The following is a 27,080-nucleotide window of genomic DNA, read 5'->3' on the forward strand; positions in this document are numbered from 1 at the left end:
TTTAAGTTTTGTTTAATTGTGTTGAGTGTACCTCTAGCTATTTTCTTGGCTTGGTAATACAAAAGAGCGCTGAAACAGCTACCTCGAAACAGCACGAGATTGAAATGGTGTGCTTGAGCATTAAATATTATCGTGATACGTTTAAGTGATTTAACACCTACATTGTTCATTTGTTGTGATCTATGAGAACGAACCAGCGTCAATAATTGGCTCAAAACTGAGCCTTTTCTTCTGCCATGATGAGCAGGACCAACACTCAGGGTCTTAAAATAATTGAGAAGAATTTGCTACCTTTCTATAACATCAAGAAATGGTTAGATATTCTAGTCTTCTCGGATAGGGACGAATAAATAGAGGTTCCGTCTCCTGCAGGGTTGGGGTAGGAGACGCCCACACACGAGATTACTGTGTGATGGATGTCCTCCCGTGGGGTGGGATGGGTGGGATATTGGGCGCACTTAATTTGGAGCCTCGCTCTGTTGTGCGACCCTCACCACACTCTGGTGAAAGTGATTAAACAGGTACAAATAAGTCGCTTAAGGAGCGAAGCACAACTGAATTTATGTCTACAGTGAGTCATCCGGAGTTCCCGTGATCTTGCCTTTCCCGACAGATCCTCGAAGGAGCTCGAGGAGAAAAGTGGCAGCTTAAAAACGTTTGAAATTTGCTCAAACAAACTATCGCTTGACCCAGAGATTTCCTCATACTTTCTATCACTTACTCCATTGTTTCAAAGAGAAACAGCTCGGTTAAAAAACATTTTCATCACGCTGACAACGACTTCTCTCCCCTGAGGAGGTATACTTAATTTTCAGACGTCGTAAGTTGTTTAGTTAATGCGTCGACAATTATGACGACGGGCTCTACATACATAAATACAACTGATAAGACTTAGGTGAGTTATTTCCTTGCGATTTATGGCTAATTTTGTAATGCATTGAGACTATTCCGTGATGACGATTTCACGATTTTTTGTAGACCTTTGGCAAGGAGAGAAGTTTATCGATATATTTTATAACATATTTTGGGGTAATTCCAATCAAAACTTTCACCTACCTTGTATTAAAATTATCTTAATCTATCTATGATAAAACTGCGGCGAAAAAGCATCAATCTCTCTCAAAAATCGGTTTTTTCAACATCGAAACTGCCGATCGCCATGTATTTCTTTCTAGCGGGCTGCAATGTTTGCCCCGTAGCGATCCCAGATATCTCTGCGCAAACGCATTATTTATTTAGTTTACGATCCTGCTTTCCCAGGGCTGTAGTATTCCGTGATTATCAAGAGCCATGGCTCTTGGTGTTTATACATATTTCGTTACTATTGTGATCTCTAATTTCCATTGTACTCCACGGTCGAGTTGCTTACATATTCGGTGTCATCAAGTGTTTACACGGTCACAAAGCAGACCGTTCGTGTCCACCGTTCGTGACTGTGAGGTGACCGATACAACTCTCACCAACATTCTGAAAAGAACGTTCGGCTTAAAACTGCATCTTCGGAGCTTTGAGGGTTTCCTGAAGATTCTTCTCCAGTGTTACACAATCAACATGGCAGCAACTGAAGATAAACAGTTATCGTATGGATGGCTTAGATTTCGTCCGTCATTGCTACAGTTTCTCAACACTCCAAAATGGTTTCTGTTTTTCTTGAGCCAGTATTTTTTCACCCAAAGCATCATTGTTAATGGTGTCTACCCAGGCTCGATCAGCACGATTGAGAGGCGGTTTGGTTACTCCAGGTAAGTGTGACTGTATAACTGCATAACTTACTCCAGGCACTGAAGTGTGACTGTATAATTCGCATTAATTATACCGCAAAATGATGTTTTCTAAGAGTAGCACAGAAGATTCTGCTCATGCTTGCTTTCAATCAGCGGAACTATGATAAATATTGTTTCGGGTTAGCAGTCAGTTTCTTAAGAACTGCTGATTTGCGTCCGCGAGCAAATGAAACAGTTGATTTTCAACCACTATCCCCTCTGATCCGATGTTTTCTTCTTCGGCGGAGCGCATGGGCCATCTTTCACTGGTATGCTTTTAAGCCTCCTGAAAAAAAAAAACCGCATGATTCTAGGTTGATTAGGTCGACAGTTCCGTAGGGGTAAATCGTGGTTGTCTCTTTACACATCCATTCGTCAGAATGTCTCTCAAAGCTGCTCTTGTTCCATAGAAATTCTCTGTAATTAGTAACGCTCGATCTCCGCTTGATCATTTAAGCATTCGTCGCCTTTAAATTCTGAAGTCCGTTTCAACAACAGTCAGATGAATAAAATTTACCAACCTTCCGTTTTCCGACTTTGCTCTTTCAAAGTGATATGATGGAGCTGAGTTTTTTTCCTTAACTAATGGAATACCCTTCATACATCGTTTCCTTTAAAACAAGAGAGATTTGGCCAATATTTGGCCAATATTTGGCCAATATTTGGTCGAGAAGATGTCATAGGCCTAACCTGGTATAACCAATTTAGCAGCCATATCAGCATGTTTACAAAATTGTCCAGCAGCCTGATGTGCGCAAGTTGAAATAGCAAGCTGCATTAAATTATCTTTTAACCCTGACTTCAGTTTTGCTTTACTTCTCTCTGTTATTAGTCTAAAACGTTTGGCGCAACTTTTTTAACCAATTTAAAAAAAAAAACAAAACAGCAAACAAAAACAAGCCACGATTTAGTTTCTTGCGTTCTCTCGTACTTTAAAATATTTTTGTCTTTTTACTTTGAGTTCTCATTGCCAAAGTTTTCTTTCGTCCTAACTGGTGGTTGTTATTCCTTAGGTTTAGGTCCTGTGACACTCAATTGCAACTTGAAGTCGTCTGAAAGTATAGTTAAAGATGGAATAACTCAAAATAACGACTTAAAAGTAATTAACTATAATACTACTACTACTAATAATAATAATAATAATAACTTTTGTTTATATAGCGCTCATATCCTGAGCTCATGGCGCTTTACAACACTGTGTGGGGGACTTTTACCAGACTGCTAAGCAGTTCACAATCAATTAAAGGCGAATCTAACAGATGCCCCATCCCCCAATTCCCAGTAAACAGGCCAGACCACATCACAGTAATCTTGTGTGGGCTTGGACCCTCGACCTCCCGCACAACAGTCTGGAGCTCAACCAAGTGAGCTAACCGGGAGGCGGTTAGCTCATGCACTTAAAAACTAAAAGATGAGAAAATCTCGTAGTGTGTCTCTCTCTCAACCGAAATACTCCTGTTTTTGATTGTCGCAGCTATATGATTGGTATGATGACAAGTAGTTACGACATAGCAGCCATGATCATTACTCCTCTGATCAGCTACATCGGGGGCTCAAGGAAGAAACCGCTGTTTTGTGCCTGGGGTTTGTTTGCAATGGGGGTTGGATTCTTTATCTTCATGTTGCCTCATTTTGTTTCGCCTCCATACGACGCCACAGGTAAGTGAAAGAGTTTGACATTCACACAGTTCGCAACAAAATTTGACGAAAGTTGAACCTGTCTTGGTAGTTGCCCTCTCCCCTCCCTTGCAAAACCTTTTTGCTTCTTTGCTCTTTTCTTTTGTACAATACCCACCCTTTGTTTACGGCCTGCTCTTTCTCCTTTTATCTCAAGGGCTGTGCCTCCATCCCTGCCAACCAAGGATTCCACAGTGATTAGACCCATTCGTTTGCACGACATAGCCGGATTTTTTTTTCTGAATTTGACATGGATTTTTCTTTATTGTCGCATCAGCCATCATTACAAACTCTAACACGAGTATTACCGATATAAGAGTCACTGACGTCGGACTTTGCTGGGCAAATCGCACCGATCAACTTAGAAAGAACCAATGTAAGGAAGAAACCGCAGGTGGAAACACTCTCTACTACGCGCTTTTCGTGCTGGGAATGGTTGTAGCTGGAGCAGGTTGCACTCCGATGTACGCGTTGGGAATCCCATACATGGATGAAAATGTCAAAGCCAAGGTGACGCCAATGTACGTTGGCATATTTGTGGCCAGTGGAATTCTTGGTAAGTTACCATGATAATTGATGATAAACATCACTCTTACAATGGCCGAACTAAAAATATTTATCTTATCTTGAATAGTTATTCCTTTGTTTTTTAGGCGCTGCTGTGGGTTTCGTATTGATCTCCAGATTTCTTTTAATGTTCGTTGAGCCTGGTGTCCAGACCTCGCTGACCATACAGGATAAACGTTGGGTGGGGAACTGGTGGATAGGCTTTGCCATATTTGGTGCGATCTGCGTGTTCTGGAGCATTTGGATATTAGGATTCCCAAAGGAGTTTCCTCTTACAAAGAAACGAAGAGAATTAGATATATCTGCCACAAACACTGCGACCAGTGCGGTAGGTAAATTCTACAGATCTTTCCACTCGTGGTCATGCTGACACAAGAAGTCACGCATGCACAAGGACGCCCTTCAGCGCTAAATTTTTTTCTAGCGCTTGTCTTACCCGTGTTCTCTACAGAGTAAAAACCCTTTTAGCTTATCGTTCCAAGTCATATGTACTATGGGGGCACTCCGTCCGTCCTCTGCGTTGTGGAGAGTCTTGCTACCCCTTCCCTCCGCCGCCCCCCCCCCCTCCCATCCTTGTCCGCTCAACGGCCCCGTATGTGGAGGCTGCTTCGCACAATAACTTTGATATTTAAAATAAGTGCACGAAACTTGATGCAATTCTAGAGCAAAGAGAAAACGTCCTTAATAGGAACGGTTCCCCCTTTTACATCTGGTTGTCGAGGCGTCATTCATACCCCCGATATATATTTTTTTCAAGATTATTCTTACTCGTGCGATTATCTTCTTCAATCAAATTTCAGTTTTAGGTAGGTAGGTAAGACTTTATTTAACGAGGGTAACATGTGACAGTAATGAAACTGATAAACTAATGGCCCTCGAAAATTAAAATTCGGAAAAAAAAGGAATTGTAACAAACGTAACAATATTAGGAATAATTAAAATAAAATAATTAACCTATATACATCATAAAATATTTAAAAATATAAAAAAAATTACAGGAATAATTTGCTAAGAATTTGATTATCTAAAATTATTTTAAAAAGGGAACGCTTAAAACGTTTTACACTGGTACTCTGTTTGATGTCCACACTTAATTTGTTCCATTCTTTCGTGGCTCGCACAGCAAACGCTCGACCCCCTTCAGAACTTCTCTTAAAACGCGGGCACATTAAGTTTAAATTACAGAAACGGGTTTGTCTATTATGAGTGTCAGAGTTTCTGATAAGAATATTATTTATATATTCCGGGGTATTTCCATTAAGCCTTTTGTAGGTTAGAGCGCATCGATTGACGTATGATTCAGCATAAAAAGGAACCCACTTTAAGGTGTTAAATAAGCCGACAGAAGGTGCTGTTCTTTCGGCATCAAGGATAATTCTAGCCGCACGTTTTTGAAGACGCAGGACTTTCAAAAGATTTTCTTTACTGCAAGAAGTCCATGTCGTGCTACCGTAAAGCATTACAGGTTTAATGATCGTAGAGTAGTATATGTCACGTTGATTGCGTTTCAGATAAGGACATGTGACGAAGGAGTCCAATACGTTTCGCCAACTTTTTGCATAGCTCCTCAATTTGGCGATTAAATGAAAGATCCTGATCCAATGTTATCCCAAGTAGTTTGAAATCAGTAACATGTTCGATATTGCTTCCATTCAAGCTAACATCTATTGAGGTAGAGGCGAGAAGGTTCCGCAAACGTTTGTCTGTTACCAGCATGGACTTCGTTTTCTGAGAGTTAATGAACATTTTGTTTCGTGCTGACCATTCATCTAAACGTTTGAGATCTTGATTTAAAGCCTGTGTCAGATGAGGAACATTTTCCCAGCTAGAGCATTTTGATAAGGTTGTGTCGTCAGCATAAACGTCTAGTGTTGAATCACGTATACTTAAAGGCATGTCATTTACAAACAATAAGAAGAGAATGGGTCCTAAAATTGATCCTTGAGGTACATCCTTGTAGCAACTGCTTACTGGTAGAACAGCAGCCATTTATACGCACATATTGTTTTCTCTCAGTGAGATATGACCCAAACCACTTTAATGATATATCGTTTGATCCATAAATAGATAGCTTCTTAAGTAAAAGCTCGTGATTTATCACGTCGAAAGCCTTTCTAAAATCGACAAAAGCTGAGCCAGTTACCATATTATTATCCATATTAAAGAGCAGTTCATCAGTTAATTTAATCAGTGCCGTTTCCGTGGAGTGATTAGGACGAAAAGCTGACTGGAGGTTGTATAGCAAATCATAGCTGTGCAGGTGTTTGCGGAGAGATGTTGCAACGTGTCGTTCAAGGATCTTAGAAAGAACGGGTAATACAGAAATTGGTCGATAGTTGCTTGTGTCTTCACGAGAGCCACTTTTAAATAAGGGAGTAATTTGAGCGGTTTTCCATGACGAAGGGAAACATCCAGTGGAGATGGAAAGATTCATGAGGCGACAAAGGGGGTGGACCAGAACAGATGCCGCTAACTTAAGCACCTTCGCACTAAGGCCGTCACATCCAATTGCCTTACTTGAAGGGATCTTTTTAATGAGATCAAGCATTTGCGTCTCAGTAATAGGTGGTATTTCAAAGGATTGATTGCCTGACTTTGACTTTACAAATTCGTAGAGAGCCAGATCATCAAAAACTAAGTCTGCGACGTGCTGACTGTCAGGGGTAATCTGTGAAGCAATGTTGATAAAAGCGTCATTCATATTTTCAGCAATTTCTTGTTTATCTGTTACGACGCCATTCACCGTAATTAATTGTCTGATAGAAATTGGGTCATTCTTAACACCGCTTAAAGTCTTAAGCGCCCTCCAGATTCCTTTGGGGTTCCCTTTGTTCTTATCTATTGTTTCCTGGAAGAAACATCGTTTTGCATACTTTATCAAATTTGACGTTTTGCATTTTGCACGAGTGTACAAAGACCAGTCGATTGAAAGGTTTGTACAACGGGCTGTTTTCAGCAGATCATCTCGTTGACGTATCAAATCCATAATTTCATCATTCATCCAAGGGGGCTGGTTTTGCCTCTTTACTCGCCTGTTTTTCCAGGGCAAATGCTGATCGAGAACCTCATTGAGCATACTCTCAAGGGCATTCAAAATATCGTCAATGTCTTCAAATACGAATGCAGTGTCCCAAGGGATACGTTCCAGTGATTGAAGGAGCTCATCTAAATTCAAGTTCTTTGTTTCCCGATAGGAAATTGTCGTATGTTCTGACTCACAATCTCTTCTTTGTTTGGCGTATTTACGCTGAATAATTAAAGGAAGGTGGTCCGCAAGTCCAATATTTAGGACTGATGTTTTTACAATAAATGCTGGATGACTTGTGTAGCAATTTCCTGTTGTTGAGTATCTGATAGTTTGCGTTCCTTCTCAGGCTAGTAAAGAAGATAGTGACAATAATCATGAATCTATTCCAAAAGATGATATTGGATACTCCAGACTAAAAGATCTTCCTAAAGCTACAAAACTGGTATTTTCTAGTCTCCCGTTCCTTTTCGTAACTGTGGGGGCATGCCTGGAAAGTTTCGTTGTTGCAATTACCGGAGCGTTTCTTCCCAAAGTAATTGAGACACAGTTTTATCAGCCCCCAGCAAGAGCAGCCCTGCTTTATGGCTTAGTAGCAGTACCATCTGCATTTTGCGGAAACATATTTGGTAAGTCGAAAGTTGAATTCATGACATGTTACTGACGTAGAAGGGGGGAGGGGTGGGGGATCAGAGGTTCAGAGTGACATTGTGATCGTATGCTGCACATACATCGTGTCTCCGATGCCTCGTACCTATCCACAAATTCTCCAGGGCGTCTAGATAACGGTCTACACTATCGTGCTTAGTAGTGTGTCCCTGACCATTTCATCGGCGATCTTTTTACATTTTTTACCCTTTACAAGAATAATTTACCTCGCTTTTAGATTGGCAGTTTTGAACCAGGACTCACATAGCTTACAACCTACTTTCCTTTTGTTGCAGGGGCATACATCAACAAACGTCTGAAACTTAACATGACTGATTCCGCCAGAATGTGCTTTATTGTTGCTTTGTTGGGACTTGTTAGCTGCGGTGCGTTCCTCCTTAGATGCAACACTCCAAGTATAGCGGGTGTTAATGCCCTGTATTCCAACAGGTGAGAAAAAAACAACACAGGGCCCTCGTATAGTAGGTCCATAAGTTTCGTCATATCTTAAATGCGAGCATGCTTCATCCGATTATGAAGTACGCATTCAAATTCTGAACTAACAATCGGCGACATCAGCTTTGAAATCGCAATATTCTGACAAAAGTGGACCAATTCTCTCCTCAACATCATTCTTTTAACCCCTCTGCTCGGGGAGGGGGGCTGGGGCTATATCATGATACACTTTTTTTTCTGAAATTGTGCAACTTCACTTCAGTTTTAATACTTTCTTAAACGTTGCCACATGGGTGTTCTGTGTCGACTAATGATGTCGCCGGATTGCCATATTCTTATAAAAAATCATGCTTCTTAATATCATAAAGCATCACATTTGATACGCACACTAAGTCGCATCAAGATGGTCACTACTTAAAAGAAATTTACTTTCATAGTGGGCAGCAAATATTATTTTCGATCATATTCTTGATTCTAAATAGTTCCGATCCCCATCAGCTCTCAGTGCCATGTAACCAAGCCTGTAACTGCGGTAAAATGGATTATACTCCTGTTTGCGATGGACCGCTAAACTATTTTTCACCATGTCACGCAGGCTGCAATAGAATAAATACAACAACCAAGGTACGATATAATATATACGATGCAGTCTAAAACGCGTTTCTTTAGTGGCCGTTTTTCCATTTTGGCTACAAGTGGCAGCTTTGCCATTTTTGCCACTACTGCCCGTTTTGCAATTTTGGCCACCAATGGCCGTTTGCCCATTTTGGCTTCAATTGGCTGATTTGCCATCTTGGCCACTAGTAGCCTTTATGAGATTCTAGCAAGTAGTCGCCGCGGATTTCCCATTTTGACCACTAGTTGCCATTTTGAGACTTTGGCCACTCGTGGCCATTTTGCCATTTTGCCATTTTGCCACCAGTGGCCGTTTTGCCATTTTGGCCTCTAATGGCCGTCTTCCGTTCTGCCATTTTTGCCACTAGCAGCCGTTTTGCCATTTTGGCCACAACCGGACAATGTCCCATTTTGGCCACAAATGGCCGATTGCAAATTATATTTGGCCACTGGTGGCCGTTTTGCCATTTTAGCCACTAGTGGCAGTTTCGCCATTTTTGCCACAAGTGGCCGTTTTGCCATTTTAGTCACTAATGACCGATTTGCTCTTCTGGTCTCTAATGGCCGTTTTGCCATTTTGGCCACTACAGGCCGTTTTCCAATTTTGGCTATTTCAGCCCGCACAGGCCGTTTTACCATTATGGCCGCTAGTGACAGTTTTGCCATTTTTGCCAGTAGCGGCCGTTTTGCCATTTTGGTCACTGGTGGCTGACTTGCCATTTTGGCCACTACTGCCCGTTTCGCCATTTTTGCCACTAACAGCCGTTTTGCTATTTTGGCCATTAGTGACAGTTTTGCCATTTTGGCCATTAGTGGCTTTTTTTCCATTTTGGACATAAGTGGTCGTTTGGCCATTTTGGCCACTAGTGGCCGTTTTGCCATCTTCGCCAATAGCAGCCGATTTCCAATTTTGGCCACTAGTGACAAGTATGCGAGTGGTGGCAGCTTTATCATTTTACCTACCAGTGGCCGTTTTGCCATTTCAGCCACTAGTGGCCGATTTGCAATTTTGGCCACTATTGGCCCATTTTGCCATTTTGGCCAGTATTGGCCCATTTTGCCATTTTGGTCACTAGTGCCGTTTTACCATTTCAGCCACAAGTGGCTGTTTTGCCACTTTAGCTACCACTGGCAGTTTTGCCATTTTTGCCACTAATGGCCGTTTTGCCATTTTAGCCACTAGTGGCTGTTTTCTGAGTTTGGCCACTTGTGGCCAATTTGCCATTTTGGCCACTAGTGGCTGCCTTATCGTTTTGGCCACTAATGGCCGTTTGGCCATTTTGGCCACTTGTGGTCAGGAAGATTACCCATTTTGGCCACTAGTGGCAGTTTTGCTATTTTTGCCACAAGGGCCGGTTTGCCATTTTGGCCACTCGTGGCTGTTTTGCCATTTTAGCCACTAGTTGCAGTTTTGCCTTTTTTGCCACTAGTTGGCTGTGTTGCCATTTTGGCCACTAGTGGCCGATTTGGTATTTTTGCTAGTAGTGGCCGTTTTGCCATTTTGGCCACTAATGGCCAATTTGCCATTTTTTCCATTAGTGGCCGTTTTTCCATTTTGGCTAGTAGTGGCCGATTTCCCATTTGGCCACTCGTGGCTATTTTGCCATTTCGGCTACTAGTGGTTGCTTTGCCATGTTTGCCACTAGTCCCGGTTTGCCATTTTTGCCACTAATAGCCATCTGGCCATTTTGGCCACTAGTGCTGTCTTGGCCATCTTGGCCACTAGTGGCCGTTTTCCCATTTTGGCCATTAGTGGCTCTTTTACCATTTTTTTGGCACTAGTGGCCGTTTTACCATTTTGACCACTAGTGGCCAATTTGCAATTTTGGCCAGTATTGGCCGTTTTGGCCACTTTGGCCACTAGTGCTGCCTTGACCATCTTGGCCACTAGTGGCCGTTTTGCCATTTTGGCCAGTAGTGGCAGTTTTGCCATTTTGGCCAGTAGTCGCAGTTTTGCCATTTTCCCACTAGTGGCCGTTTTGCCATTTAGATAACTAGTGTCCGATTAGCTAGTTTGGTTACTAGGGGCCGTTTTGTCATTTAGGCAACTAGAGGCCACTTATTGATTTGACACACTCACTCTTCTGACAGGACGGAAAATGCGTGCACTGTAAGTACCTCCCGTTGTCCCATACAAAGCCTTAGACTGAAAGTTTTCTAAGGCTTTGTATGGGACAACGGGAGGGTACTTGCAGTGCACGCATTTTCCGTCCTGTCATACTAGTAGCCATTTTGCGAGTTTGGCCACTAGTGGTCTTTTTGCCATTTTACCGTTACTGTTACTGTTGGGTGTTTTGCCCTTTTGGTTACTTGTGGCCGTTTTTCCATTTTGGCCACTAATGGTTGTCTAGCGATTATTTCTGCTAGTAGCAGATTTTCGATTTTGGCCACTAATGGCCGTTTTGAGATTTTGGTCACAAGTGATCGTTTTGCCATTTTGGCCATTAAAGGTGGATTTGCCATTTTGGTCACTAGTGGCCTGTAACCGCTTCCGTTATAGCGAAATGTTACCGCTTCCGGAAGAAGCTACGAAATATTTTGTGGTTTGATAAACGCCTCCGTGGTTTGTTCATTTTAAGACAGAAAATTATAGTTAACGTTTCAGTTCAGGATAAGACCTCGTGTAATCAAGACCGTTTCTAGTAGAAGACAAGTTAGACCGTAATTCTCGATAAAGAAGTCAAGACCCGCAAAGCTTGGTAAACAACAATTTATTTTGTGACTATGTTAACTCGCAGTTGTGATTCAAAGCGAAACTTATCGCTAGTTTTTTTACTTTTCTTGGTTCTTTTAATTGCCACGTGCTCGTTGACCAAATTGATATTATTCTTAAAGCTATGATCGCATGATACTTGGTACTTTCTTCACGTAATGATTTCAGTTGACCGCTTCGTTATAAGAACGCCTTAAAGAAAAGGAAAGAAATAAAGAAAGAAAAGAATCTATATTGGTCTGGTGTTTATCGCATGCGTGTGTATCAACCCGGGAATCGAGTGCAAATTCTAACTTGAAAGGATACATTTACATGGCCGTTTTGCCATTTTGGCCACTTGTGGTTGAGTTGCCATTTTGGCCGAATGGTGGTTGTTTTGCCATTTTGGCCACTAGTGGCCGTTTTGCCATTTTGGCCACTTGTGGCTGAGTTGCCATTTTGGCTGACTGGTGGTTGTTTTGCCATTTTGGCCACTAGTGGCCGTTTTGCCATTTTTGCCACTAGTGGCTGAGTTGCCATTTTGGCGACTAGTGGTTGTTTTGCCATTTTGGCCACTAGTGGCCGTTTTGCCATTTTTGCCACTAGTGGCTGAGTTGCCATTTTGGCGACTAGTGGTTGTTTTGCCATTTTGGCCACTAGTGGCCGTTTTGCCATTTTGGCCACTAGTTGTAGTTTTGCCTTTTTTGCCACTAATGGCTGTGTTACCATTTTGGTCAGTAGTGGCCGGTTTGATATTTTTGCCAGTAGTGGCCGTTTTGCCATTTTTGCCACTTGTGGTCGTTTTGCCAGTGACCGTCTTGTGATTTTAGCCACTATTAGTCGATCAGGCCGTCTTGTTATTTTGGCCACAAGTGGCGGATTTTCCATTTTGGCCACTAGTGGCCGTTTTGCCATTTTGGCTACTAGTGGTCGTTTTGCCATTTTGGCCTCTTGAGGTTGTCCTGTGATTTTGGCTACTATTAGTCTATCAGTTTTTATAATGACTATTGTTGATATAAAATTCGTTTTAATATGATTATTGGATGAATTTCAATTAGTCACTGCATTTGGGAATTATATTTTTCTGTGAAAACAGGGCACTTATGAATACTTTAGATGTGGCAGGTTTTCCGTTAGGCATGTGAATACAGATCTTTTGTAACACTTCTTTCTAGCGTCATCTTACAACTTCAAGTTCTTTTCAACGCTTTAAAAATTGCTTGAATAGTAGCCACATACAGTCTTAGACTGGCTATTTTTTTTTCTATTGTGATGTTGTCTTAATGAACATAGGCCACTTTCTCGATCAAAAATGGTGCTCTTGTAAAAAGGACGGTCTGACTAGCTAGGTAGTTCCTTCTTATGATTAACCGCCTCAATAATATAATTTGACCGTTTTTTCTTTTTAAAGGGATCTTTTTACTCCAACTGCGCTTGCGCTGCAAAATCTGGTGGGAGCGCTAGACAAGTGAAGAAAGGCAACTGCTACATTGATTGCGGGCTCAAGTTTCTTCTGTTCATGGTTGCTGTGACTTTGACCCCGTTACTCACGTTTATGAATAACACTCCAGGGTTGGTAGTCACCTTGAGGTATGTAACCTTCTAAAGAACCACTTAGATTTGCATCCGATCGCGATTCCAAAGGACAACATAGATTCTACATTATAAGGGAACATTGTGCACAGAGAGTTTGCACAGAAATTGAAATAGAGGTTTTAAAAGGCTTACTTGTTAGATCTAACCGCCTATTCAAAGAGTTTATATCAAAGCTAAAACCCAACTACCAGGCAGCACATTTCGAAGAACAGACGTGGGATTGATATGTCGCGAGTGTGTAACATTTATTTAGGTTTCTGGTGAGTATTCAAACCCGTCAACTTTTCGTGCTCAAGGGCCAGATGCTCTAATTAAGGAGCATCAAGGAACTAATCAGGCGAGTTGGATCATCTGTGTACTGTGGGCTCAGGCGAGTTGGGTCATCTGTACCTATAGGCTCGTATCTGAAATGCCCAGTGTATACTGCTGCCTGGGGATCTGTTATGTCCACAGTGGGTGTCATGTGCAGTAAAAACAAAAGGAAGCTTTTAAATTTCGATCTCTTTAATGCAATGAAGAAAGTCGCTATCATTTTAGGAGTGTACCACCCGGTCAGCAGTCATACGCATTAGGACTCCAGATGGACCTTGTGAGGGTCCTTGGCGCCATCCCAGGGCCAATTATATTTGGAGCCCTCTTGGACAAGACATGCATCCTTTGGAGCTCAAGGTACTCTAATGTTATGTCTCATAGTGTATCATCAATCGCGGGACAAGTGTTCATTGTGCTGTTACGCACTAGAGATCTGGGTCCGCGTTTGAGGGTGACTGCTGTTAAGTCTTATTCGTCTGATGCCATTCAGAAATAACCGGTCGTTTCGCGCACGAGTCGTTTCACTGCCACAATGAACCAAAGTGCATCTAAGAAGCTCCGGAACTAAGTGAATCTTAAGGCAAATCATGCAAATGCAAATGCGGAAGAGACCTTGGTGAAATAGCCTTAAAGGCTAAAACGTCGGCGAAACGACCAATGAGACTTTTAAAGTGAACTGACCTGAGACGTTGGCGAAACGACCTAAGACGTTAGCGAACTGGTTGTTAGCAAAACGACTCGTAGGCGAAACGATCCTTCTTCGACACGGTTGGAATTAGTCTGGCAGTTCCTTCATTGTTCCACAACCTTTTGTCCAAAAGCGTCATGTATTGTTCTTGAAGTCCAAACCCACCAGTTCCAACGATTTACAGTTGTCTATTGCTTAAACGGGGTTTAAAACTCACTCCATGAATTTTTTTTTCTACTTTAAGGTGTGGTCACCGGGGATTTTGCCTTGAGTACGATCATGATGGGCTGGCTCAAGTTCTGGTCGCGGTAATGGCTGTCTGCAAATTCATCACCGCCACATCTTTTTTTCTTTGTTGGTTCTTTTGCCAAAGAGAAAAGAACACAGCTGACAAGAACACGAAAGAGAACGACGAAGAAAGTTTTTGTTGTTACGAAACATCTATGTGAGGACTTTGTTTTACGTGAAGGAAAAAATTGTGAAACCACCCCAAAACTCAGGGGAATCACTAAATGTACTTTATCTGCACACGATCAGATCTGAAACTTAGTTTTATAGTGGCCTTTTTGAAGAGCTGACCACTAAAAAGACATTCCATCTGAGTGCGAACCATTCTCGAAATAGGGTCGGACCATTATTTTTCTGGAGGGGGATATGAGAAATTTTCTTTTGCAGACATTTTCTTTTTTAACTTATACGTCTCCCCAAACATAATTTTTCGTTTTGTCAACGAATGTGTGATGTATGTCAAGAACTGCGGCTGCTTGAACCATTTCGTATATCATTTTTTAGAGTTTATTCGTTTATGTCGTTCATGTAATTCCTTGAGTTCTGAAATATGTATTAAGCAGCGATGATAAATATAGCCAAGCTTGCAGAATATTATTCATTTATTACAGTTTTGAGAAAATACGTGATATATGAAGTTTTGTAGTGGGACAAAATGTTGACAAGTAACGTTGAGATTTAACTGCCACAATAAATTTCCATTTTCCAAGAAATACTCAGCTATTTTCAGATTTTTTGTTTGCTTAATACAGAGTGACCACCTTTTAGTGCCCAAATTCTGTTCATTCCTCTACTAATGCTTCAATTTGTTACTTAATTTTTTTTAAATTTCAGTTTTGGTAATAATAATTTTTAATGTCTTACGTTACTTCTCTGAAAACATTTTTTTTTTTACCCTATCACGGAAAGTGAAAGTGAATGATTCGATACCTTAATAGCAGCATAGGCTGAATTGCTAAGGTCTACAGTGTTACCAAGGTTGAGATCGGACGTCAGCTTTTTCAGGCGCCTGTGGCAGCCGCTTTAGTCCATGTAACGACCTCACCTTTTCCCCCCACACATCCCACCCCAGGGGAGGACATCCATCACACAGTAATCTCGTGTGTGGGAAATTAACATCTCCTACCCTAATTAACCCTGCAGGAGACGGGACCTCCATTTTGTTCCTCCTTATCCAAGAAGACTAGAATATCTATCCATTTCATTGATGTTATAGAAAGGTAGCAAATTCTCCTCAGTTATTTTAAGACAATGAGTATTGGTCCGACCGGGGTTCAAACCCTTGACTTTCCGCACAACACAATGCGGCGCTCTAACCAATTGAGCTAACCAGGAGGCGGTTGCAAACAATTTATTTTTTCTTTTCAGACCCCGCGAACAGTTTTTTTCAATATTTCTCATACCCCCCTCCAGAAAAATAATGGTCCGTGCGTTACTTCCATGTTGAACTAGAAAATAAACGTGATGATGAACTATTGTCCTCTATTGATTGTTTCTGTCTCCATCTCCTTGATATTGTTAATGGTCCTTCACTGAACATATTAAACGCTTTTGTCATGTTGTTTCAGAGTGTGGTTTTTATTTCCCAACGTTTCATTTCTCTTACATTTCTCGCGTTTTCGCGCAGAAGTTGTTCACGCAAAATACGTCACGTTCTACACGCGTGCGCGGAAGTACTGGAAACGAAGAGAATTCAAAGAAAATGGCGGCGGAAAATTATATTCCCCAACGATCCCCAACTGTCCGATACTAATTCGCCTTATTGGCCTACTTTGGCGGCAGTTCCTGCACAAAAATGGCACCATCGATATCTTTGAATGCTAAGGACGTGTTATAAACTGTTTGGTTACATTTATTGCGAGGGAAATGTAATACAGCTGCTGCTAATGTTATTCTTGATGACAAACAGTGCTGTTGTTCGGAAGCAAGGTAAGCTTCTAAAGGTGCTTGTTAGAGGGATACTCTATTCAAGGAAACTTATTGTCTCTTCAAGAAAACTTATTATCTGATTGCATGGTGGACTGCACAGGGAATCTCTGAACAATTTATTTTTTATTATGATCTGATTGTTAATTCCCCGTAAGCTGCTACTTGTTTTCTTGTAAATTGGTTACAAGAGTTTGGTCCTAGATCAAGATAACAAATTCTGCCTGCTAAGTTTGAGTATTCTTGTTACCTGTTTGCAGAATAATGTAAAATATCGTAGGGATAATATTTGAAGTTACATGTTTACTTGAAGAATAGATTGCAATATGTTTCAGTATATTCAAGTAAATCTCCAGTTTTGTAGATTGTAATCGCTGATGTTGCTGATGTTGAAGCCACTACAGTGTTGCTTTGAATTCGATTATGTTGGAATTTAATTTTGAGATTTTACCCTCTGATACAGATTTTTACTGACTGAGTGACCACAATTTCAATAAAATTAATGCTATTTTGTAAATAAACTCCTTCGTGACACCAGTGTGTTGGCCATTGATGTCTGTGGCAGATATCATCAGAATGAATATTTTGCCAAGAAGTGGGGCTTCAAGGGAAAATGTTTAATGTGAGGATAATCTCCCAGCAAGGAAATTATCAGCCAACAAACCAGCATGCCAGAAGGGGGTTTATTTATTTTATAACCCTCCCATTAATTTTCATATTGCACCTTGACAGCAAATTTATTAAGTTTTTCATACTTTTTGATAAGGGTTATAAAAGGCTATAATTTGTCGTCCTTGGTTTAATGTGAATGTCCAACCTTAAATTAGTCAGTAATGTGTTGATCAATTGAAACTTCAACCTTCCCCCTGCCCCCCAGACATTTTCAGCTTTTGCAGATTGGTTACTTCAATGTTCCACACTACCCTGGGAAAAATTGGGCCCAAATGCCCCTCCCAACTGCTGGATTTTATGGTCAAATGCCCTTTCCACAGAAAAAAATGTTTGAATAGTGAGAAAATGCCTTTGTATCAAAACTGAACTGTCATGTTTCATGATAATGCAGTTGCCTCTCCTGGGTTCTGTTAGAGTGAGAGCAAATCAAGTTTGGATCTCCTCTGTAAAATGCATATTTCAAGCTTGCCAGCAATAGCTATTACAATCATAGCAACATGTTCATGATGTTCATAACAGAGGCATTTAGCAACTGAGTGCAATACCTCTGAATGAACTATATTTATCATTGGTTAAGAGAAATTGTTGTATTTTTTTACAGCTGCATTTGTTCTCTCACTATTAAATAACAGTTCTTGATCCACAGACAACAACTATTTCATAAAAAATGGCAAGATCAGCAACAGTGTCTTTCTTCTCATGTACGACATGTAGCAACTGATTTGACTATTCAAGCTTTGAAATATAAGAATCGCACAACTCAATTATACACTCTAATTTTCTAACATACTTTCAAAATTCTTACTTTTTCATAATTTGGATATATCAACAAAGTTGAAATGGTAAATTGGCCACCATAACGATTACAAAAGCTGACGTTTCGAGCGTTAGCCTTTTGTCGGACTTCTTCTTCTGAACCATTCTCCCACAAAAGCAAACTCTTTCCCTTTAATCTCCTCCATATTAAAATGACTAACACTTCCAGTTCAAATTCCCCACCCCACTCAGGCAAAGTTCAAACTCCTCACCCAAGGAGGGCCTTTTGTGTCAAATTTCCTACTGCCTGGGCATGAAAAATAAACAAATGGGTCACGGGTTTCCCACAGGGAGGATGAAGAGGCTTCAACACTGCAACACTGGTAGCCGACTAGTTAGCAATATGCTTTTGGCACAAATCTAGCTTAATTGATCTGTTAAAACCAGGATTTGGAGGCTAAGTAGCAGAGTGTCTAACGTACTGATCAAAATTCTTAGATATGACTCTTGTTTAGAGCATGTCTATGTTCTGAAGTGAAAAAGGTACTTTTACCCTAATAATAATAATAATAATAGTGGTGATTCTTTATAAAAAATAATACTGTGACAAGACATTTCAACAAGTGGTCTTTTCACTCCTCTAGGGACACGTCAAAGATAAGAAATGTTTCATAAACATCAGTCAATGAAGAGACCCGATTTCAATGAAGCCTTGTTGGATTGTTGTACACATGTAAGCCCCACGCAGAGGACATCACTCAAACAATGGACAAGTTTGATTTAAATCAAAGAAATTTTGGGCATGGTAAGATGTAGCTAGTCTGAGTTTACAACACAACTGAGATCTCTTGAAAGACAAGGAGAGCCACAAAGAAGAAATTGATAGAAGAAAAATTAGGATTCTCTTCCAGAAGATATAAAACAAACTGATACTGTTACTAGGAATGGTGTCATCGTAGTGGTTTGCCTCCATAAGTAGACTGGTCTTTTATCTGGCAAGTTGTTTTTTGTTTGTTTATTTATTCTTTTCTTTAATGCAATTCAATTAGTTCCGGGTTAGCTCAATTGGTTAGAGCGCTGGACTGTTGTGCGGGAGGTCGAGGTCGATGGTTCGAGCCCCGGCCGGACCAACACTCAAGGTCTTAAAATAACTGAGGAGAATGTGCTACCTTTCTATAATATCAAGAAATGGACGGACATTCTAGTCTTCTCGGACAAGGACGAATAAACCGTAGGTCCCGTCTCCTGCATCTATTTATTAGTTAATTTGGTTAGGCAGGGGACGTTAAAGAACCCACTCACGAGATTACTGTGATGTGGTCTGGCCTGTTTACTGGGAATTGTGGAGAGGGGGCATCTTCAAATAAGTTTCCTTCGATTGTTTGTAAACTACTGATGCAGTCCGGCCAAAGTCCCCCAAAAGGTGTTGTGATGCACATTTGATAATATCCACATGTTAATTTGCGCAATATAAATATATAATTATTATTATTATTATTATTTTTTTTTTTATTTTTATTATTATTATTATTATTATTATTATTATAAGAGTGTTGATGAAGACTTTCCGTGGGACAATCTACTCCGACTGCATGTTCTTAACCTTGACTCCCAGGAGTGATTGACCTGTGACTTCTCCCTCTAATATCCATACATGATCCAGCAAATAGGTAATGAGAATACTCAAACTTATCAGGTAGAAGTCATTACCTTGATTGATCACCAAATTCCTGTAACCAACTTACAAGGAAATGTGTAGCAGCTAGAGGGGAGAATTCACAATCAGATCTCTGGAGTTAAAGGGTTCGTAGCACATCGTTTTACCACGAAATGGAATAAAAACTGGAAAATATTACATGACCTCGAAGTATGGATATCTCATCACTGTTACGAAGTATACAATCAGAACTCGCCTTCGCTTGTTTGTTTGATTTGCTCGCCTTCGCTTGTTTGTTTGATTTGAAATAAGGCGTCCAAACCTTGTTGCTGATCGTTCTTTATTGTTGACCGTTTCCAGTATCATTTAATTGACTTGACTGCGCATATGATGGGAGGAGGGGCTAGCTAACTGCAGGCTCGTAACGAGGTATATTTACGTAAATCCATTTTTGTGGCTAATTTTCTTGCAAAGCCTAGAGTTTCCCTACATTTTGTTTTTTTTATCTCCTCGATTATTATCATAATAATCATCTTATAGCAAGTAGATATCCTCATTACTAAATATACATGCAAGGCTGTGGTCTAGCAGCGCTCGGTGGCTCCTGGTGCCTTACTTTTGCTCTTGGGCGACTCGGAAATTTTAGTTTTTTCATACAAAGCTATGCTGAGCACCCTGGATTTCACAGTTTCAGAGCACTGGGCTCCATTCAATTTTCCTTAGGGCACAGCCTTGATACGTGCCTTTCTCGATGGGCGACTTGCAAAATACAGCTTAATGTTCCTTCGCCTTTAGTTTTTTTTTTTCAACGTATTTCGTCCACATGGCTGCAGATTAGATATTGCTTAATAGAGGTACCTCCAACTAGAACTGGTTAGGGGAACGAAAACAGATCAACATTATGGGCAGTTGAAGTAGGCAGGTTGTAACTGATTGAAAAATGTTCTATATGGGAATTTTTGTTCTAACTTGAATTAATTTTAGTTCGATCTAATCTCTTCAGTTTTTACGATGTGTACACCTCTTTGTTGCACTTTACCGTGTTGAAAATCAGCTTACAGGCAGTCACCTCTATCGTGCTGAAATGTAATGAAAGTTAACGAAGAGCTTTCCCATGGTCTTCGATCGGAAAACTCATTTGAATAACAAACATTTATTGAATCATTAATAATTCATATTTGAGATCGGACTTGCTCGTGGAAAGACTTAACGAGTTGTAAGAAATTTCAGCGTCTTTTTTAACTTCTCTGGGGCCAGGAAACCCATTATGTTTCAACCCAAATACTTTGGATATCGTCAGTTCTGTTAAGGCGGGAGAGTTTTTCCTCGAGTTTGCTGAAGCGATTGGTTTGAGGACGAAGAAAGATGAATGAATGTCATTTTGTCACGACTTTTCTCAAGGTGAATAACCTTCGTATTTATACATTTTGGATAGAAATCCAGTATACGTGTTTCTCGTTGTTGCTTTGGCAAAATTATTTCTTAGAGTTAAATGTAAAAAGGAAGGGTATGTAACACGCAGTGAAGAGTAAAGACAAATATTCAGTAGTAGCCGCCATGACAGTTCTTGATGAGCCACGTGACTTTTAGGGCGGCAGCGAGAAATGCGTACGTTATTGATAATGTACTGCAGATCGCTTAATGACTCGTTTCTTTTTTATTTCTTTAGTTTTCGTTATTATTCTGTACACAGTTTCTTTTGTATTAATCTTTTAAAGTTAAATTAGTTTTAACGCGCCTGTTATTTCAATCCGTTGTCTGGATATCAGATCTTGTACTCTTGGCTACGATACTTGACTTTGACAGTGACTCTCTCCTCCCCGGGATGTAAACTATTATCAGTGACCTGTCGGTGAAACCTGACATTATACTTGAGGGGGGGGTGGCATGTTATGAACCAGCATCCTATGTATTCAACATATTGTTAAAATCAGACGAAGGGGCTGCAAACAAGTTTTTATTTTCCCTCTCTTATCACTGGTGCCTTTTACTTGTAAGAGCACTCACTTGAACATGGGTGTGCTTGTATTCTTAAGATATTTAACAAATGGTAAACACCACAGCGTATACTATTGAGTTATGGATGCACGCGGGAGGTTGCTAAGCACGAAAGAAGCGTAAGAGTCGCTCTCGGCTATCGCCTCGAGCGACTCTAGCTTCTTGAGTGCTTAGCAAACCTCCCAAGTGCATCCATAACTCAATAGTGTACGCTGTGGTGTTTACCATTTGTTTTATAACGTAACATTGATACATTGTAGCTAAAGAGTTCCCTTTTATTTAACAAATCTTACGCGACCAGAAAAAACAAGCGCGCGCGGAAAAATAGTCTTTGCATTTGCTCACGTCAGCAGCGTACACCCATGGGGCAAATGGGGGACGCTAAATTGACCAATCGGAGCGCGCGCTTTACTTTGGTTATGTTATAATTTTCTTTATTCTCTCCAGGTCGGCCTCATGGGATGAAAAAAAAAATCTTGAAATCAAGTACTTTAAGGGGGGGGGGGGAGGGGGAAGAGGAAAGGATGACATCCAATAAGGTTAGCTACTGAGTTTTGTAACCAATAAATACGGCTAGGCCGGGCTTCTAACAACTATGACTGGATTTAGCAATTTAAAGCTAACCAAAGTTAAAAAAAACATGATAGAAAATACAAACAAAACAGGAAGAAGATTCCTTCAATCTTCGATTTTTTCGATCTTTGTCTAATTAAGAAGACTTGCAGTTTTTACGGCTCTATTGCTTTGAGGACGCATGCTACCTCACCGTCTGTTAACACTGGTGTCACAGAAATACACTCTGCCTCGCCAAATACCGATCTATTTTTAAAGCAAGTGCCAAGAATAAAAATGAGCTTGGCGATCCTTGTGTTCGTCATGAAGCATTTACCAAGTGATGGAAATGAAGTTTCCTATTGCCTTTAAGTAGAGACATTAGAACTGTCAGTCTAAAATGTGATGGCTTTGATTAAGTCTTTCCATCTCAACATTGATCCTCATCATTTATTAGGAAAACTACTCACCATCGTTATTAGTATGGTTGTTTTCATAATATGAATTTCCTTGTTTTTTTCCATCAAGACAGCGTCTGGCGTAGGATGAGGTTATCACAAAATCAAGGAATTCAAGTGAAGAAAAAGAAAATGACAGCCTTGATAAAGATGAGTTTTTTTGCTTGGTTATTTTTTCGAATTGACTATCTGCGCTTATAAGTCTGGTCTGCTGGTCTGTATGGAACGTAACAATCTGGATTTACCGAATGTCTGCATCAAAACTTGTCAGAGTCAAAACTGTAGGAAACCAACAAACATGGAAATTATTTTGTTTTCTTTGCTCTTTGATCAAAGCGATTTACAACACTATTAGATTGATGGATCAATCCTAGTGCATTGGTTCTGTTGTTGACCGAAATCACGACAAAAAATCTAGTTAGTGTTTTGCAACTTATCACCATCTTTGGAGCTAAATTGTTTAATCTCTTGATGTTGAAACCAAGTTTAATATCTTTGAAAGTCTTAAAAACCCCTCTAGGATTATTTTTAGATCGCTGAAAAGTTTGATGTTAGCATGATCTCTTTTCAATACTTTTCAGTACTTTTCAGTTCTTCATTCAATAAAAAACCTTGCAGTCTTATTGTCTAATGTCTCGAGACCGTTTCAAATTAATACTCTAAAAAGTGTTAGTTTTCCAACTTTTTCATCGAGTTATATTTTATAACGCTAATAAAGTTAATGGTCTGGCAGTTTTTTTCTTTAAAAAAAATTAGAGCAATTTTATCTTCTTCAATGAAACTGTTGAGTAATGCACCATTTTTCAAGTCGGGGGCGGTCTTGGTCATATTGCGGAAGCCTCATTTTACATCGCGTTGCCAAAAAAAGAAGTCATTTTATTGATTTTGAAAAATATCATTCACATTTTCACGTGCTGCGATTTACATTTATAAGGTGCGACCATAAGCTTGAGAAGAATTATTAGATTTTTCTATTTTTTTTTATTTTTTATTTATTTTATCTAAAATATAGAGCATAGTTGTTTTTGGCATGAGTTTTCGAGGAACCAAACAGCAGTTGAAACTCAGTAAACTTCCCACAATTACTATACTCATTGTATTTTCATACCAATTCGATGATCTCAGAGGAATTGCCAGCGAACACTTTGATTTTTGCTCGTCGTTGCTTGAAAACACAGTTATTTCCTTTTACTCAACTATTAAAGAACACGATCCTTTAATACCTAAACGCAAGTTCAGAAGAAAGGCGAGAATGTAACTTAATTTCACTCATCTGAGAGTATCAATCTGCTGCCCAATTAATTCTCTAAATCCACGTTACGTTCCCATCTCTTTGTAGAGAAACTCAACACTGGAATTTCAATACTGATCTATAATAGTTTTAACGTTGGTTTTTCTATTAATGAACCACACTCAATCATCACAGATTAAAAAACTAGAAAGGTTTCAAGTCTGTTGCATTTGTTGATTTTTTCCGTTTTATTTGCAGATTGATTGATGAATCAGACAAGAAAGACAAGTGAATACTAAGTTCTACTGAGAGGTATAAAACAGATGTAGGGCATTTCTCTCAAGAATACGGCGGTTCGTTAATCGACGATTTGAAGCCGAAGATTTGTAATTTTACATCGCGTTGCCAAGCAACAGTTTGACGAAAAAAGAAGTCATTTTATTGATTTTGAAAAATATCAGTAAGATTTAAATCGAAGATTTGTAAGCAAATGTAATTTCGCGATTTTGCTGGACTTAAAAATTTTTTGTCGGCCTACTATTCATGGTATGTGCTGCTTAAAAGTTTGAAAATTTCCCGCCAAAAAACTTAGAAAAGTACGGGCGCTTGTAGTACGCATGCGCCATTTTTTTAAAAATTCAGTCTGAGTAACATTTGATCAAATGTGGCGAATTTTCCCGCCAAGAGACTTAGAAAAATACGGTGCCCAAAATACGCATGCGCCAATTTTTTAAAAAAATTTTACCGAAGTTATATCTCGTAAATATACCAATAAACTTCATCTTTATTTCCTTGTTGTCTTGTAAATTAATATACACTCAATAAGCCACAAAAGTTTCATATTCAACAAAGTATTTTATTTGTTTTAAATTCTCTATAATCACAAGTTAAGTAATTTTCAATTGAAACATTCTTCGTATATAAACCAAGACTTTCGGCGGGAAAATTTGTACCAATTTGCACAGAGTTTCCCCTGGCGACATTTTCGGCAAAAATTTTAACAAGGCCTCCTTTAAAAATTTCCCGCCAAAAGAAGTTAAGTAACGCCAATTTATCCTCTCAGAAAAAAAGTCTATACGGTTTTCATTTCTTTGCAGAGATGATGTGTGAAAACCTCATGACAAGCTATAGAAATGTGTCGTCAAAAAAATTTGATCAATTTTGTTAATTTAAAGTGTTTTTTAAACCAGAATTTTTTTTTTAATCCTACAGCTTGCCTTGATGTTTTTTTCGTAGTTAAAGATCTTAAAGCCGTCAGTTTTCGAATATAACACAGGATACAGGCTGAAAGAGCACCTAATTTATCCGAGATTTTGGATCGAAATTAAGTGAAAGAAATTTAGGCTCGCACGGCCTTGAACTTAAAATTATTTCAAGAGTCGGAGCACTCTTTGAATGTGAATTTGCCATGTAATTTGAGAAATAAAATTGTATCAAGTGTTGATTTCAGTTGTGAAGGCCAAGACATCTCGCAATTAGGCTCCATATTTTTGTGTTATTGTAATTATAACCCGAGTTTCAAAACAAATTACAAACTTTTGGCAAGATTTTTTGTTTGTGTATTCCTGTGTTACACCGAGTTACAGCACGTAAGATCTTCCTTCCACTTAATCTAAGGAGTAACTGAATTAACTATTTTAAAACCAAATGCCTGGTCTGAAGAGCAACACGTCATTCGTTTTTGCAAATGCGACTCAATTTACAAGATTAATTGGATTTACCTAAAAAGTTCATATTGCAGAAACAACTGTATATAAACCAGCAAAAAGTCAACCATCGCGATAAAGAAATGAAAAAGTTTCTCGCCTTTCAACCTTAGGACACAATAAAATTTACCCCTTAATTTGGTCATAACGAGTTCGTACTTTGGCTGGTAGAATCAACGTGTTTTCTGTTCATATTTCAATATTATCTCAAGAATGTATGTTTACTTGTTCTTAATTCCTCTTTTTTTATGAAATTTATCACCGATTGCAATATGTGAGAGTATTCAACAAGAAAATCTAACATAACTAATTTAGTTTGGCAAACTATTGAATGCAACAATTTTTTCTAGTTGTATTTCTGATTCGCACGTTTGTTCTTTAAAAATAAACGTGCCTTACCAAAATTTCAAATTGTTGAGGACAAATTACAGAGTGTTATTTTTTATTTTCTTGTTCGTCTGGAAATACCTTGAGACAGTTATGCTCCTTCATAACAACTAACGGTTACGTATATGTGCACGATCCTTCGCAGTAAAGCACTATTTGAGCAATAGTGAAAATAAGACCTGAAAAAAATTTTTCAGGCCTGTACGGGACTCGAACCACTGACCTCTGCGATACTAGTGCAGCGCTCTACCAATTGAGCTAACAAGCCAACTGAGAGCAGGCCATCAAATTAATTCGACATGAACCCGTAGATGATAAATCAAACAACAAACATATGAAACATATGTATGAACTGCGGTTATGAAACGTATATGTGCACGATCCTTCGCAGTAAAGCACTATTTGAGCAATAATAACCGCAGTTCATACATATGTTTCATATGTTTGTTGCTGTTTGATTTATCATCTACGGGTTCATGTCGAATTAATTTGATGGCCTGCTCTCAGTTGGCTTGTTAGCTCAATTGGTAGAGCGCTGCACTAGTATCGCAGAGGTCAGTGGTTCGAGTCCCGTACAGGCCTGAAAAATTTTTTTCAGGTCTTATTTTCACTATTGCTCAAATAGTGCTTTACTGCGAAGGATCGTGCACATATACGTTTCATAACCGCAGTTCATACATATGTTTCAACTAACGGTTAATTTACCAACAGTTGTGTAATTGTTTATTGGCCAGAAGAACGGTTCGTATGTTTGCGTGGATTTTCGTTTAAAGTCTAAACTATTCTTCAACGATTTGTGAAATACTTTTCTACTATATCGAATAAAAGCTACTTGAACTATGGTGACCTTTACTCATTCGTCAATTTTTACTGGTTTATATAACGGTAGATTTCGCCGATTCTAATCAGTTTCCAGAAAAAGCTCTTGATCAGTCAGAGTTTTAAACGTAACATTTTCACTAAAACCAACCACAGTTGATTGCACACTGAAAGTAGTCGATAGAAGTTCTTAGATGGTACTGTACTGTTTTTTCTTTCATGTATGGCTAACAAATCGGTTTCTTTCCGAACGAAAGTACTGAAATTTCCAGTATAATTGAGTTCATATCGAGAGTGTATTTCGCCAACGTTTCGTAGCAATTTGAAGTGCAGTGAGCCTAAGAACTGTTGTCGAAAGTCGTTGACTGGCCCGAGTGGAGGTTGTTATTGTCAATTGTCAACTTTGGTTCGCAAAAGTGTTTTGTTCGGTTTTAAGGTAGGTAGGTAAATGGCTGTCAGAATAAATTGGAGTTTTGTCAGCTGATCAGTTGGCAAGGTTATTTCGTTCTGTTTAGTCTGTTTAATCTGCTGGTCATCCCTTTGACCCCTAAATCGTTTGTAAGGTGCTAGTAGTTGAAGTCTTTCTTAGTT

The 27,080-nt window shown here is 39.5% G+C and overlaps 1 protein-coding gene and 1 long non-coding RNA gene across 4 annotated transcripts; both read left to right on the top strand.

Annotated features, from left to right (window-relative positions):
• The first annotated feature begins 1,342 nt into the window (after window positions 1-1,342).
• LOC111331304 (solute carrier organic anion transporter family member 4A1) lies at window positions 1,343-15,889 on the top strand. Its single transcript, XM_022936385.2, has 10 exons — window positions 1,343-1,742; window positions 3,238-3,422; window positions 3,718-3,996; window positions 4,094-4,335; window positions 7,382-7,661; window positions 7,977-8,130; window positions 8,619-8,760; window positions 12,855-13,033; window positions 13,577-13,708; window positions 14,284-15,889. Exons 1-10 carry the CDS (start codon window positions 1,552-1,554, stop codon window positions 14,486-14,488), a joined length of 1,989 nt encoding a protein of 662 aa, XP_022792120.2. The 5' UTR covers window positions 1,343-1,551; the 3' UTR covers window positions 14,489-15,889.
• A 123-nt stretch (window positions 15,890-16,012) lies between these two features.
• LOC111331310 (uncharacterized) lies at window positions 16,013-25,716 on the top strand. 3 transcript variants are annotated; one of them, XR_015994515.1, is made up of 5 exons: window positions 16,013-16,256; window positions 18,326-19,767; window positions 20,596-20,739; window positions 21,784-21,875; window positions 22,417-25,716. It is a non-coding gene; the product is annotated as an uncharacterized LOC111331310 (long non-coding RNA). The 3 variants fall into 3 exon arrangements; XR_015994513.1 differs by having other exon boundaries at window positions 18,326-20,739; XR_015994514.1 differs by lacking the exon at window positions 21,784-21,875 and having other exon boundaries at window positions 18,326-20,739.
• The last annotated feature ends 1,364 nt before the right edge of the window (window positions 25,717-27,080 follow it).

This window comes from Stylophora pistillata, chromosome 13 (assembly GCF_964205215.1).
Source record: "Stylophora pistillata chromosome 13, jaStyPist1.2, whole genome shotgun sequence".
NCBI classification, from domain to species: domain Eukaryota; kingdom Metazoa; phylum Cnidaria; class Anthozoa; order Scleractinia; family Pocilloporidae; genus Stylophora; species Stylophora pistillata.